We start from the raw sequence: 14,750 nt of genomic DNA, 5'->3' as shown, positions 1-14,750 counted from the left end.
ATGACGACTGATCTATTGCCGGAAATACCTGCCGAAATCTTCTCCCGGTTACCAGTACAATCACTTCTCTGATTCCGATCAATCTCAAAATCACTTAAATCGTTGATTGATTCCCACAACTTCATCAACCTTCATCTCAAAAATTCCCTCAATTTCAACCTCATTCTTCAACACAACACCCAAACTCTACGAACTCAATTTCCCTAACCTAACCAAATTCATAATACAACTCAACCATCCTTTCAGTAGCAAGCAACAATGATTCTTTCACGCGTAACAGCACCATGGCTCTTATAGGTTCATGTAACGGCCTCATTGCTATCTCCAATGGCCAAACCGCCTTCAGGCATCCTGACGATGCAAATGAAATTACAATCTGGAACCCTAACACCGGTAAACATCGGATTATCCCTTTTCTCCCTCTTCCTATACCTAACATTCTCAAATCAGACAACATTGACAGTGTTGCTTTGTGCGCTGTGTTTGTTCACGGTTTTGGTTTTGATCCTTTATCCGGCGATTATAAACTTCTCAGAATCTCATGGTTAGCTGATATACATTACTCTTTTGAATCACATGTGAGACTCTTCAGCTTGAAAACAAACTCGTGGAAAATAATTCCCAGTATGCCGTACGCTCTTAAATATGTTCAAGCCATGGGGATTTTTGTTGAGAATTCTCTTCACTGGGTAATGACTAGGGAAATTGATGAGTCACACCCTTGTTTAATTGTTGCGTTTAACCTAACACTTGATATTTTCAATGTGGTTCCTCTTCCTGAAGAAGTCAATAGTGAGAGTTTTGAAATTAATGTTGTTGTTTTGGAAGGGTGTCTTTGTATGACTTTGAATTATCGAAATACTGAATTTGAAGTTTGGGTGATGAAAGAATATGGTTCTACAGATAGTTGGTGTAAACTTTTTACTTTGATGGAACCTTGTTTCCTTGTAGATTTGGAAATTTTTAGGCCTTTATGTTATTCTAGTGATGGAAGTAAGGTTCTGTTGGAAGGAATTCATGTTTCAACGGAGGGAAATAATAGGAACCTGATTTGGTATGATTTGAAGAGTGAACAAGTTAGTTTTGTTAAAGGAATTCCTAACTTCAATGGAACTATTATTTGGGTTGGAAGTTTTGTACCACCCTCCTTCCCTGTTGATAATTCTAGGAAGAAGGAGAATCATACAAGCAAGAGCAAGAAAAGGTACTATATATGTAGTTAAACTTTATGCTAAAGGTCATGTTGAATTCTTATTATAGGACAAGGATTCACTAATTACTTTGAATCTACCTTTGTTTATGTATATGTGACAATGTGTGTATGCATGATTTCTAAAGAACAAAAAAATTGACAACAATGTATGCTATGTGTTGGTTTAAGAGTTGACCTTGAGATCTTCATTCCTAATAATATTTTGGCAAAGCTTATTTCTGAATGTTAAGACTATTCCACCCTGTCGTGGTATGTGAAGAGGAGAAAATTGTTATTTAGAAATTGGCCTACAATGAAATTATTTTAAATTTAAGCATAGTTCCTTTCAAAAGCATGTTTTTTATCAACTATTTTTTTGTGATATTGTTGAACTTCAATGAGATTCATTTTTTTACTCCCTCCGTCCCTTAATACTTGTATATTAGTTGACCTTATTACGTATGTCAATGCATAACTTTGAACTTAAATATCTTGAATAATATAGGGTTAATAGTGTTTTTCACCCCTATAAAATTTTCGGTTTGATTTGTGTCCTCGTAAAATTTTTATTTTCCAGAAAACACCCTTAATAAGCCATTTTCATAATTTTTTTTCAAGAAATTTTGGTTTTTGAATGGCCTATTAAGGGTGTTTTCCGAAAAAAAAATATTTTACGAGGATGCAAATCAAACCAAAAATTTTATAAGGGCGAAAACCGGAAATCGCATATAATACAGGGGTGAAAAGCACTATTAACCTAATAATATATTAGGAAAAATTATGAAAATTTGATATTTTGAAAATACTCATCGAGAAGAATCTAACGACATCTTATATGATGTTATTTATCTTTGTATATTAGTTGAAAAATACGGTCAAAGTCAGTTAAGTCAAAATTAAAAAAATTCCAAATGAGTCAAGTTTAAGGGACGGAGGGAGTATTTTTTTTACAGGGACGACTTCTTGTCCCGAGGATTTAAATTGAGATTGTGAGGGATGGAAGGAAGGACCTGTGATATGCAGCTTTAACACGATGCTCAAGTTGCTTCTTGTTATGGAATTAGTCTCCTTGGTTTGCGAGAAAGGTTGAATTGATAATGAATGGAGCTGCATCCATTTTTGTCTCTCATTTTGAATTGAAACTTTGGTGTAAACTTTTTACTTTGATGGAATTATGTTATTCTAATGGTGTGTTTGATTTAGAAGAGAAGTTGGGAAGAGAGAAATAAATGAGAGAGAGTATGGGAAGAGAGAAAGAGATGAGAAATAGTGTAGATTTGATGGGTTATTTGGTATAAGAGAGAAAGAAGAGAAATAGAGAAGAAAGAAGTGTGTTTAATTTTTAAAAAGACCGAAATATCCTTATACTAAAAAAGTTTTTTTTTGACAATTTTATCATATTTCAATTTAATTTTGCAATGAAGTTAATGTAGTTTATTTTAAAAATACTTTTTTTAAACAGAAATAAATATTATATTTACTTGTATTTTACTTCTACTTTTCTCTTTTGTTGCATCAACGTTGCTCCACCAGCAATGCATGCCTACAACCTCAAATAGCTTTGCTGCATTTTCCACTACTTTGTTCAAGTACCATTGGTGTTGAAAGCTATGAGAACTTTGTAACATTTGAAGGCAAGGGCAAAGTAGGAATAACAAAGACTAGAAACCTTTCTCTCCCCTTTCTTCCCTACTTTGGAGAGAAAATAAAAAGTGGTGGGCCCTACAGTTTTATAATCTCTCTTCCCTATTTCTCTGCATTTCAAACAAGAGAAAAGTATCATCTCTTCTCTCTTTCTCTCTTCCTCATTTCTCTTCAACCAAACAGAGTGGAATGTACATGCAAGAGAAGTACTTCTTGATTATCTGTTTTTTTTTTTTTTTAGTTTTTGCTATGTATAAGTTAATGTCAGTTTAATGAACCCATCATATGATCTTTGCAATTAAACCCAATGCTAAAGGTCTAATTGAATTCTTATTATAGAAATAGGATTCTCTACCTTTGTTCTGGAATACGCAATTTGTGTAAGTTGTGCTAGTTTAAGAGTTGACCTTGTGACTAGCTAGCTAAAGATTTGCTTAAAGAAAGAATTTTGGCATGAATTGTATTTTTTATTTTTTATTTATTGTTTGAGATCTTTACTCCTAAATGTTGAGACTATTCCACCCTGCCGTGGTATGGTATCTGTGTATGTAAAGAGAAGAAAGTAGTTGTTTGAAAATTGGCCTACCATGAATTTATGCATACTAACTTTCAAAAGCATGGTTTTTTCTATCAACAACTTTTTTTATCCACAGGGTCGACTTCTTGTCCCGAGGATTTAAATTGAGATTGTAAGGGATGGAAAGAAGGACATGTGATGTGCAGCTGAAACAGGATAATCAAGTTGTTGTTTCTTGTAATGGAATTAGTCTCCTTGGTTTGTGGGAAAGGTTGAATTGATAATGAATATGGAGTTGCACCCATTGTCTGCAATCACACTATCCCTCTTGTGTAAAACTGATATATCCCTATTTTTAGTGGAATTGATAAACGCTATTATAGCCGTAAAGATTTTGGCATCGGCATGTGAAGCATGAACTTCATGTCACAATCAATTTAGATGTCAATATTGAAAATGGTCGATTTAAAAGATTTGGGTTTGTGGACTGACTCTAAAATGAGGCAAGCATCTTAGTAATGAGTTTGGCATCCAGATGCAGCAATCTCTTTTTGGTTTACTATTTTCATTTTTAGTATTTGGATGCACGTTTAAAGGAATGACTATTGTAGGTTTTAATTCTTTATCAAATCAATGATCATTCAATTCTTGTAATTATTTGTTCAAAAAATTCCCCGTTATGATATCATTAGGAGTTTTAAGTTTTAACATAAACATTAAGGACAATTTTGACTTGTTGTTTTAGATTATTATTATTATTGACTCTGTTTATAATCAATAACATGAACATTAAGGAGCTTATGAAACTTGTTAGTGAAAGAAGTGGTGGTGGTGAGACTACATGGTGTTCATGAGTCCATTTTGAATGACCGTTACCTTGTTTTTGTGAGAATCTTTTGGAACTGTTCTGAAAATGTCCCTGGTTTACCATCCTTAGACGGAAAACCGCGCAAAGGTTGTTAATATATGTTTGGTGGCTTATCTTCACTGTTTGGTATTAGTTACATTACTGTTAATTTATGTATACATGTATATGTAGGACTTATGAATTAAAGCAGTTTTATGATAAGAAAGGGTATTTCTGCAAACTGGTGATTCTTATCGTTTTGTTTTAAAATCTTGTTTGTATTTATGTCAAGTAATGTAAAGTTGTTAGTGAAAGATTTTAAAAATGTCATATTGGTGTGGTTTGTCATCTTGGTTAAGTAATTATTCCTTGTCTTTTCAATGTATAGATATCGAACATTCTCAACTACACCTTAACCTCTCGTGATAGATGGGATTGAGATTAAATGACACAGATCAAAAGTTTCTTCTTCTTCTTTCGGCTTGCAACATAATGAAGGTTTGGTAAAAAATAAGGATGGAATTAGAAGGCAATATATATGTTCATCCTCATGAACAGTTGAGTTAAGATATTTCAACTCTCATCAACAAAACTTGCTAGAGTCATAAAAAAGGAGTGATCATTTGGCCTTTTGTTTTTAAATTCTAGCTCTTTTTTGTTTGTCCTCTCTAAGTACCTCAGATGCTAAGAGGGTGATGGTTACAGAGTGAATGATGAAACAAGTGCAGTCTTGTACGTACGTACATACATATATACACACATATAAAAACATTAAGATTTTTCTTAAAAAAAAAACATTAAGATTTAAGTTAGCAAGTGTGCATTTTTCATTTGAACAAAAGAGTTACTTTTTTTTTTTGAACAAGCAAACAAAAGAGTTACCTGCCCTAATTCAAACCAATTTAAAACAAAGGATAATTTAGTAAATTGTACTAATTTTTTTATTTTTCAATAAAACATTCAAAAAATTGTTTGAATAGTAACAAATGGTTGTTTTTGCCCAAATAAAAATGTGCACACTTGCTTTCTAACGTCCATTTAGATTAGGTTGACTTTGAGCTTATCCATAACAGCTTATGCAAATTAAAAATGTTCATATATTATTTATAAATTTGTTAATGTAGTTTATAAAAAACAGTTTCTGAAAATACAATTTTTGTTATAGAAAACATACAAATCAACATAAGATTTTATTTATTTACATAAATTATTTTTCATAAGCTCAAAAGTATACAAATACAAATCGACCCTTAATATTTTTAGGTTTGTCTTACTTAGCAACCCCTCCATCTTTCTCTCCCCCTAGGTATGGTGAGTTGGCTAGCTTGGCTAGTCAAAAAGCCGTGTAGGTCGCTTGTCGAAAAAACTTGTGCTTTTGTAACTTGCAGGGAGACAAGCATTTACTTTTAAAACTCTTTCGTGGCATTGAATTTGAACGACTTACGTTCTTGAAATCTTTGTTGTGTTTAAGTCGAGTTGCAGATCAATAAATATGGCCGTGTTGGTCCCTTATTGAAAAAACTTGTGTGCATGTAACGTTGCGGGATGATTAGCATTTGCTTACAAAAATCTTTTGTGACATGGAATTTGGGTCGACTTACGTCCTCGAAATCTTTGTTGTGTTTGAGTCGAGTTGTAGTGCAGGTTAATAAACAAAGCCGTGTTAGTCCCTTCTCGAAAAATCTTGTGTCCTTATAATGCTACGAGGCGACTACCATTTGCTTACAAAACTCTTTCGTAACATTGTATTTGGGTCAACTTACGTCCTCGCAATCACAACGATCTATATAAAAAAAGATAATACATGATGATTTTGAGTTGTTCATTTTCAATTATACTTTTAGATAAAATTATTTATAAGAATATTATATTATTAGTGTCATTCAAAAGATACAAAATTATATTATATTGACTAAAATTATTTATATCAATATATACACTTTTAATCAATATGAAATTTTCTATTTTTTAAGAGAAAAAATAACATTTCAGAAAAATCCCCTTTAAAAATAGTTCGTAAAAAATCATTCTTATGATTTATACGAATTAGAGCAATAAAAATAGGAAACCCTAAACCCTAAACCCTAAAAATAGGAAACGAACACAAGACTGCGTACACTTGTTTCATCACTCACTCTGTAGTAACTGTCACTGAGAACTCAGGTTTCCTCTCCGCCGTCACGATTAACACCGGCAAATGTCACAGACCACCAAAACTCTCACGGCCAACCACGGCAAAAACCACTTCTCAAAACTCACATGCTCGTCTTCGAAGATGAAAAAGGTCTCAGAAACGAAATCATCGAAATTACAATTCTTCGTCCGCATGTGGAACAGTAACACCTTAGTGATTCGTGCTTCTAGCGAAAAAAAAAAGTTGAATCCCTTCTCGAACAAATTTCATTCAAAACCAAAATTCCGATTGAACATCAACGATTAATATACGAAGCAAAACAGCTTCAGCTAGAATAGAGTCTTCGCGAATGTGGCATCGAAAACGATGCAAATCTCCAATTGGTTGGACGATTGAGGAGTATAGTTTGTCCTAAAGTGTGGAAAGCCAAACATTATATTGTTTCTTTGATTCTCAGGCTTTGTACAGGTAAATCGGTGATTGGTGCTTCGACAATTATTGATGATTGCTTTACAAATTACATCAATGATTCTGAATATTTTTCTGTTTCCATGTTTATGGAAATTCCTTCACTGTTGGTAGATCTTTATGCAAATGGGCGTATTGCTTATTCTGTGATTAAGGATTTTGTGAAAATTTGCTTAAATTCGAAGGACAAAAAGTTGCAGGGTGTTTACCTTGAAGTGTTATTGGAGTTTTGTGAATTGCTTAGAAGGACAGGGTGTAAGTCCGATGATCGTCTGTATGTTTTTTGCCGGGATAGTTTTGCATCTTTGTTGACGCTTGTTGGTGGTGTTAGCTTTCATAATCCTAAAGGAAAGGTTATGCTTCGGGGTGTTTTTGACTGTGTTCACGAGATCGCATATAAGTTGTTGAGGTTTTTGGATTTGAGTATGAACTGTCCCACGGGTGAGGGGCTTTCGTTCAAGGTTGTTTTGGATTTTGTTAAATTCTCCGACCATTTGAGGATGGGATTGGCCATGCATCAAGCAACATCCGATGAATTTTTGAATTGTGCTATTTGTTACACAGAGGGTCCCTTGTTTGCAGGAGTAGTTGATCAACTTCATATTGTATTTATTAAGTTATTGAGCAAAATGGATAAGTGTCTTGAAGTCATGGAGGATTGCTTGGTTAACAAGAAACATGGAAAAGGTGATGGGGCCGCTGTCCATAATGGATGGTCTCATTATATTATAATCCTGAAGGTATTGTTTCACATCTCCAAGTTCTACAGTAGTGCACAAGAACAGTTTTGGGGACTTTTCTTGCGTCGAAAAAATGTGCTACCTCATATGATTGTTCGGTACGTGAAGAAAACTGATGATCATCGGTGGCTTCTTGAGAACAGAATTGTGACTGATTTTGAATCCAGGAGGCATTTGGTAATGATGCTATTCCCTTACTTAAACGATGAAATATTGGGATATGAGATGCTTATTGACAGGTCTCAGGTTTTGGCTGAATCTTTTGGGTACATATCACAAGCTATGCCTAGATCATTGCAGGGTGATCTATTGATGGCATTCAAGAATGAGAAAGCTACAGGACCGGGTGTACTGAGGGAGTGGTTTGTTTTAGTGTGTCAGGAAATATTTAATCCAAGAAATGCTCTTTTTGTGGCATGTCCAAATGACCACAGAAGATTTTTTCCTAATACTGGTGAGTTTTGCTTAGATATCTAAATGCGTAATTTTTCTCTTCTGCTTACCATGTTTTCCAAGTACTTTTCAATAACAAGTACGTTGTTCTCGTGTCCTTTCAAAAGAAACATAAATTTGATAAGATTTATAGAATCTTTACAAAATGATATTTCTTAGGATAATAAAATGTTGACCTAGTGTTCAAGGGTGTAATTGCGAAGTCCCTACAAAACAAAATGCATGTTCAAAGGTTCAAGACTACTTACTTCATTGGAAGTCTCTCAATTGTTAAATATAAACCATCCAACATGTGAGAGAAAAAGAAATATAAAATTATAAAGAAAAAAGAAGATTAAATTTGTGGTGGATATGTAACAATTGTGAAAAATTGAGAGAATTTCAATGGAGAGATTAATTTCCTTGAATAGAACTTCATATCCCAGCTGTCTTAGGTATTTCAACTCGCCAAAAACAGGGAGGTTTTCAGATTTGATTAAACATGACAACCTTGTAACAGAAGTGTTAAAGTTGAACCGTGATGGGCCAGTTCACCTATTAACTCTTGATTGTGTAATACTAATATGTCTGATCCTTAGCATTTTGTCACAAAACTTGAGTTCCCATTTGTTAATGTTAGGTCCTATGGTTGCTTAGCTATTTTCACAGATATTGATGTGTTTTACCGTATATTTTTTATCAATAGATATTATTAAACAGCTTCTGTGAAGTCATACTTAGTATTACAAGTCTTGATAGAACTCATAATTGAGAAGAAAGTATAGAAAAGTGAAATATAAATTATATTGACTATGAGGGTTAGTGTGTTACATCAAGTAGCCATTGAGGCTTTATAGAAAATTAGACCAACTACGTTCCAACTAATCTAACCAACATGCAACCAACTTTTACATCTCTAATACTTAGTATACTCTTCTTCTACTTGTCTGCAGCATCTATGGTAAATGCTCTGCACCTAAGGTACTTCATCTTCTCTGGACGTATTATTGCATTAGCTTTGAAGAAGAAGGTGCACGTGGGTATTGTTTTTGCTTGTGTATTTTTCAAGCAATTGGCTGGAAACTATATTATTACTTTAGAAGATATTCGGGATGCAGATCCTATAATGTATAGTAGCTGCAAGCAAATATTGGAGATGGATGCTGATTATATTGATTCAGATGCATTAGGACTGACATTTTCTATAGAGGTAGAGGAATTAGGACACAGGGAAGTGATTAAGCTCTGCCCTGGTGGAGAAAGCCTTGTTGTGGATAGTAAGAACAGGGAGAAGTATGTTCATCTTCTTATACAGAATCGTTTTGTGACATCCATATCTAAGCAGGTATCACATTTTGCCCAAGGTTTTGCTGATATTATATCTTGCTCAAGGCTAGAGTTCTTTCAATTTTTAGACCATGAAGATTTTGATTGGAAGCTGCATGGGAGTGAAAATGACATTAATGTTGAAGATTGGAAGGCACACACCAAGTATCTTGGCTATAAAAAGAACGATCGTCAGATATCTTGGTTTTGGAAGGTATGTAGGATACTGATCTTATGGGATATCATTGTCTTTACCTTCATCTTCACTATTTATTTTTTCCCTCTTTTCTTGCATTTTTTGGTTAGCGTAAATTTATTATATTTATTTTCATATTTAAGAACAGACTAAATTGCAACCAAAAAAGGAGAACAAACTAAATCAATTTCCCCCTTTTTATATAGTTCATAGGCAGGATGCAGGAGTAGCTTTATTGGGCAACACATATCTTGCTACATGGTTATCTCTAAGGTTGTCCCCGCTGTGATCCATGTCCTCTAATCTTATAAAATAAAACCAATTTCCATGACAGAATTGTTTGTCTCGTTTCAAAATAAAACCACTTATAAAATTCACTTCTCTCCTTATTTCCTGATCATCAGTCATGCTATAGAGTTCTATTCTGTGCCGTGTTAGGTTCAAGTTTTGATTTGCTCTACATTTTGTATAAATGCCTCCCTTAGTTCCTTTATGCTTCCAAATAGTAACATGATTTTGTTATTGATGCATGAAATCATAATTATTATACTTTGTTTACAACAATAACCAAGTCTTTTTAAGAAGTGTGTTCTGAATACCATAGTGCAGTCGTATTTACCTTTGCAGAATCTAGTTAAAACCAATGTTATAATGAATTTGAAAAATCCTAGAATTAATGTGAAAGTTTCAACACTTCCATCTGCATAGTAAGTTCCTATGACTTTTTTATATCATTATTCTTATTATTAAAAAAAAGCTTTAGTTATTATTTTAAGAAAAAGCATGCAGTTATTGAAGTCTTCGAAATAATTTTTTCTGGAATGTTTCTAAAATAACTCATCATGTAAATTTGCAAGGAGATGATGATCAGTGTTTAATTTGTTGATATTATATTTAATCCAAAAAAACCTTGGCAGATCGTTGGAAAAATGTCCGCGGAGCAAAAGAAGGTTCTTCTGTTCTTTTGGACATCAGTGAAACATTTACCAGTCGAAGGTTTCCATGGGTTGAGTTCGACTCTATTAATTTCCAAATCCCGTGAACCTGGTAATCATTTGCCCTCATCTCACACATGTTTTTACAAGCTGTGCTTTCCCCCGTATTCTTCTATGGCTATCATGCAAGATCGCCTTGGAATCATCACTCAAGAACACATCAGCTGCAGTTTCGGTACTCGATGATGGTGAATAGAATACAGCTGCAATTTGGTTAGAAGTGGTTTCGAATCTTTTGATTGCACATAGAAATACCGGTAGTCACCTTTGTACATTTGGATAGGATTGTTCCTTTTTTTTTTTTTTTTTTTTTTTTTGTCAAAATGATAACCTGAGAATGATTTCTAATTCTGTTTCTCAAATTGATTATGGGTGGCAAGGCAATGCCGTTGATCTTATGTGAAGGGTTTATGGGTCTGTTTGGTTAACCTAAAAAAGAGCTTTTAGCTTATAGCTTATAAGCTCGTTTGACAAAAAAAGCTCTGTTTGGTAACACTTTTTCACCATGAGCTTATAGCTTATTTCACGAGCTTATAAGCTATTTTTCAAAAGCTATTCCAAGTAGCGTTTGAGCTTATAGCTTCTCACTTTTTCTTCCAATTTTACCCTTATTATTTCATTTAAATTGTATTTTTATCCATTATAATTTTTATAATAAGCTACGTAATAAAGACTACTATCCCTTTATTCCAATTTTTGTATATATATCAGCTGACCTTTTTTTTTTTTTTTTGAAAAAATATATACCTTCGTTTTTTTTTTTTACGAAACAAAATATTATTATTCTATTAGTGTTACTTTTTTTTTTTTTTGAGGTAAGTGTTATTTTCTTTATTCTCTGTTATTAGTATTACTCTATTAGTGCTACCTTTTTTTTTTGTTTTTGAGGTAAATGTTATTTTTTTTATAAAGTGGAAACACTTAAATGATAATAAATATAAGATAAAATTTTAGTGAATAAAATTTAATTTAATTTATAATACATAGGATATATTAAATTAATAAATTTAAAGTATTTTTTTTTAAAGAAAAATTAGTTTATCAAATTACAAATACTTAAATTAATGATATAATTTTTATTATGAATTAAGAATACCCTTTATGTCATTTTATATTTATCAGCTAGTTGAACCGCTATTTTTACCAAACACTTCAGTTAGCTTATCAGCTATAAGCTATCAGCTAACTTATCAGCTATAAGCTATCAGCTATCCGCTATTTTTACCAAACAGAGCCTATATGAGGGGTAAAGAGTCTAGAAAACAGGATTGAAGGAAATAATTTTTTTTCTGTTGACAATGTTAAGTAAGCAAGTGCAATTTTTCCTAGCTCTATGATTTATGGAGTGATGTTAACTTATATTCTTCTTCACTCTTTTAAATCTGAAGTTGGTCGGTCTAGTGGATTATTTTATCAGCGTATCTGGCTTGTTTCAAGCTTGAATGGTTGACTTTTGGGGTTGCATACTTTCTGTGAAGAAAATCAATGTTATAGCCAATTTTCAACTTATAAATTTTTTCTACTTAAAAATGTTACACCACATGCATTGTGAATACTTTTTTGAGGGAAATGCATTTTCAATGTTTCCACATAGTAATACTCCTTACAAAAATATTTATATTTATCCTCTTTTAAAGACAAAATATATAACAAGGCACATATTTTTATCACTAAATCAAACTCTTAAAATGATCGATCAGCTTTAAGTGAAATTAGCCCAAAAAAAAACACTTAATAATTTTCAAATATTAGCGCAATAAAAAGAGCGGAATGAAGGGCATGTAAATGCCCGTCTTTTCGCTGGTAGAGAATAAAAATAGATTATTGATTGATATCAGAAATTTTAAAATATAATGAGTAGTTTGTTGAGATATTTATGTTACAAAAATATTAAAAATAAATTTAAAACTTAAATAAAATATTTAGTTGACAACTCTTTCAAAAAAAATATGGCTTAAATAAGTAAAAGGTTCCTGTAAGTTCGCGCGTATTTGGTTTTAGTCCATGATCTTTTTCTGTTGCGAAACAATCCTTGTATCTTGTTATCTTTATGGAATTGGTCCCTAACGTCAACTTCCATTAAAAAAAGTTGTGCTGGCTAACGGAGACTTACGTGTCACTTACTGAGTTGGCAAAACACAGTTATGTGGCGTGAGAGATGATAAGTGTTATGATTAGAGGGACTAAAACCAAAAAAGAAAAATTGCAAGGGATGAAATTAAAAAATGCAAGCATAAAAAATCTATTAAATTATAATCATCAACAACTATTTTTTTTTCCTTTCTTCATCTTCTTTCCCTCTTCTCCTTCGTCATTTTCAACATAATCTTCATACCAACACAAAAAACAACAACACACAAGCTCAACAAAAATTACCTTGAATTATCATCACCCCTCTTCTCCTTCTAGTTCCACTATTCCATTTTCACTTCACATTTATCTTCATTCACATTTATCTTCATTGAAAATTCAACCGCACCTCTTCGTCTTTTGCAAAATCAACCCATAAAATCAATTATAATACTTTTCCTTCAATCCTCCATGTTTAGTTTACTCTCACCATTTCCAGGAAAAAAAAAACCACCATTTTAATATTTTTTTTCTCTCTTGAACCCTTTTTTCTTTGACCCTTATACAAAATCATTCACATCAATTATATCATATTTGAATTCGGATTCAGACTTTAATGGAAGAACTAAAGCGAGAGCATCCAAAACCATCCTTGTTTGTTCAACATAGATCTGAAGCGGCTCGAAAAATGCAATAGAACGTGTTCGTTTGTGTGGGAGGCGATGGAGGAGTGGATGATGATGGGAGAAGGAGAATGAGTGTTGTTGTGTTGCGTATGTTTGGAATTGGAAATGGGAGAAGAGAAGGAAGATAACATGTCTATGTTTCCACCATCTCAATCCTTTTCTTTTTTTAATTTTAGTTCTTCTGCCATTTCGGATTGTGTTATTCTGCCATGTTGAGTTGTGTTCTATGCCTTTTCTTTTTCAATGGAGGAAGAAATTGATGAATTATTGTGTTTCAATTTTAGATTTCAGTGATTGGTGAAGAAAATGGGTTTTAGGGTGCAAGCAATTGAAGGGTGGGCATGGAAGGATTGAAGAATAAAGAAAGATCAAAAGAGAGGAAGAAGAAGGAAAGAGTGGTTTTTAAATTCAAAAATTAATGATTACGTTTTTTTAATTACATACTTTTGTAAAAATACGTTTTTGGTTTTAGTCCGTCTACTTATACCAGTTGGCATCGGTTGCCATATCAGCAAGTGCCACGTAGGTGTTTGTTAGCCAACAATGCATTTTTTTCACGGAACCTGACGGCAGGGACGACTTTCAAAATGTCTGGTAATTACAAGGATTGTTTTGCAACAAAAAGATACAGAGACTAAAACCAAACACGCGCAAACTTACATTGACCTTTTACTTATTTAAGCCAAAAAATATTTAGTTGATAAGATCAAAATAATATATGAAATTTGTTAAGATATTTATGCCAAATAAAATATTAGTTTTAGAAAATAGAAAAAATAATAAATATATTGAGAATAAACGTGAAAGCGACATGTGGCATAAAAAACCTTCCTCTATATATATATATATATAGGGTGGGAATATTTCGACTCCAAGAGTAATTGTAATATCTTACTCCAAATCTTGACCTTTAATTCTAATATTGGTTAATGACTTAGATTAATTGATATGATAGACTTTAATTCCATTTTATATTATAGTCAACACTTATCACCACAAAATAACAAAACAATAAATGTCTTTTAATTGCATGATTTTTTTCATCTTCCATTGTTTTTTTTTTGTTTCACGCTAAAATATTTTTTGAGGGTTAAATTAAAATCATTTCCTTAAAATAAAAATTTCAAGATTCACTCATTCTATTCCTTAAAAAAATTTGCATATATTTTTTTATGCTAAAAGAATTTTTTTCTTCGTTTTCCTTCTCCCTTTACTTTTTTACGCTAAAAAAATTACATATATATTTTTTTTTTAAAGAAAGCAATTGTAAAATTCAAAGAATTGCATATTTATTCTTTCTCCCGTTACTATTTTTTATACGACATATTTTTTTTTATTTCTTCATTATAATCCTGATCTTTTCTTATGTTATTTTGTAAACACACATTTTTGTATTAATTTGTCACGAAAAAAAAGACGATAAAGGAAGTAACCCTAGTCTTTTCTTATATCTAATTCATTTACAATAATTGCATGAAAAAATAAATAAATTTGTGTATTTTC

At 32.3% G+C, this 14,750-nt stretch overlaps 1 protein-coding gene and 1 pseudogene across 7 annotated transcripts; both read left to right on the top strand.

Moving 5' to 3' along the window:
• LOC11415652 (F-box protein CPR1-like) lies at nt 1–1,050 on the top strand (annotated as a pseudogene).
• A 5,296-nt stretch (nt 1,051–6,346) lies between these two features.
• LOC11410735 (E3 ubiquitin-protein ligase UPL5) lies at nt 6,347–10,874 on the top strand. Of its 7 annotated transcripts, none has more exons than XM_039830362.1 (5): nt 6,347–6,802; nt 6,917–7,996; nt 8,928–9,514; nt 9,710–9,769; nt 10,414–10,874. In XM_039830362.1, the coding sequence occupies exons 2-5, from the start codon at nt 7,159–7,161 to the stop codon at nt 10,675–10,677; spliced, it is 1,749 nt and encodes a 582-aa protein (XP_039686296.1). In that variant the 5' UTR covers nt 6,347–6,802; nt 6,917–7,158; the 3' UTR covers nt 10,678–10,874. The 7 variants fall into 7 exon arrangements, with proteins under 7 accessions (XP_039686296.1, XP_039686297.1, XP_039686299.1 ...); XM_039830363.1 differs by having other exon boundaries at nt 6,347–7,996; nt 8,928–9,319; nt 9,390–9,514; nt 10,414–10,557; XM_039830365.1 differs by having other exon boundaries at nt 6,347–7,996; nt 8,928–9,319; nt 9,390–9,514; nt 9,714–9,769; nt 10,414–10,551.
• Nucleotides 10,875–14,750: the final 3,876 nt, after the last annotated feature.

Source organism: Medicago truncatula, chromosome 2 (assembly GCF_003473485.1).
Source record: "Medicago truncatula cultivar Jemalong A17 chromosome 2, MtrunA17r5.0-ANR, whole genome shotgun sequence".
NCBI lineage: Eukaryota > Viridiplantae > Streptophyta > Magnoliopsida > Fabales > Fabaceae > Medicago > Medicago truncatula.
This window is presented reverse-complemented; position numbering and strand designations above follow the sequence as displayed.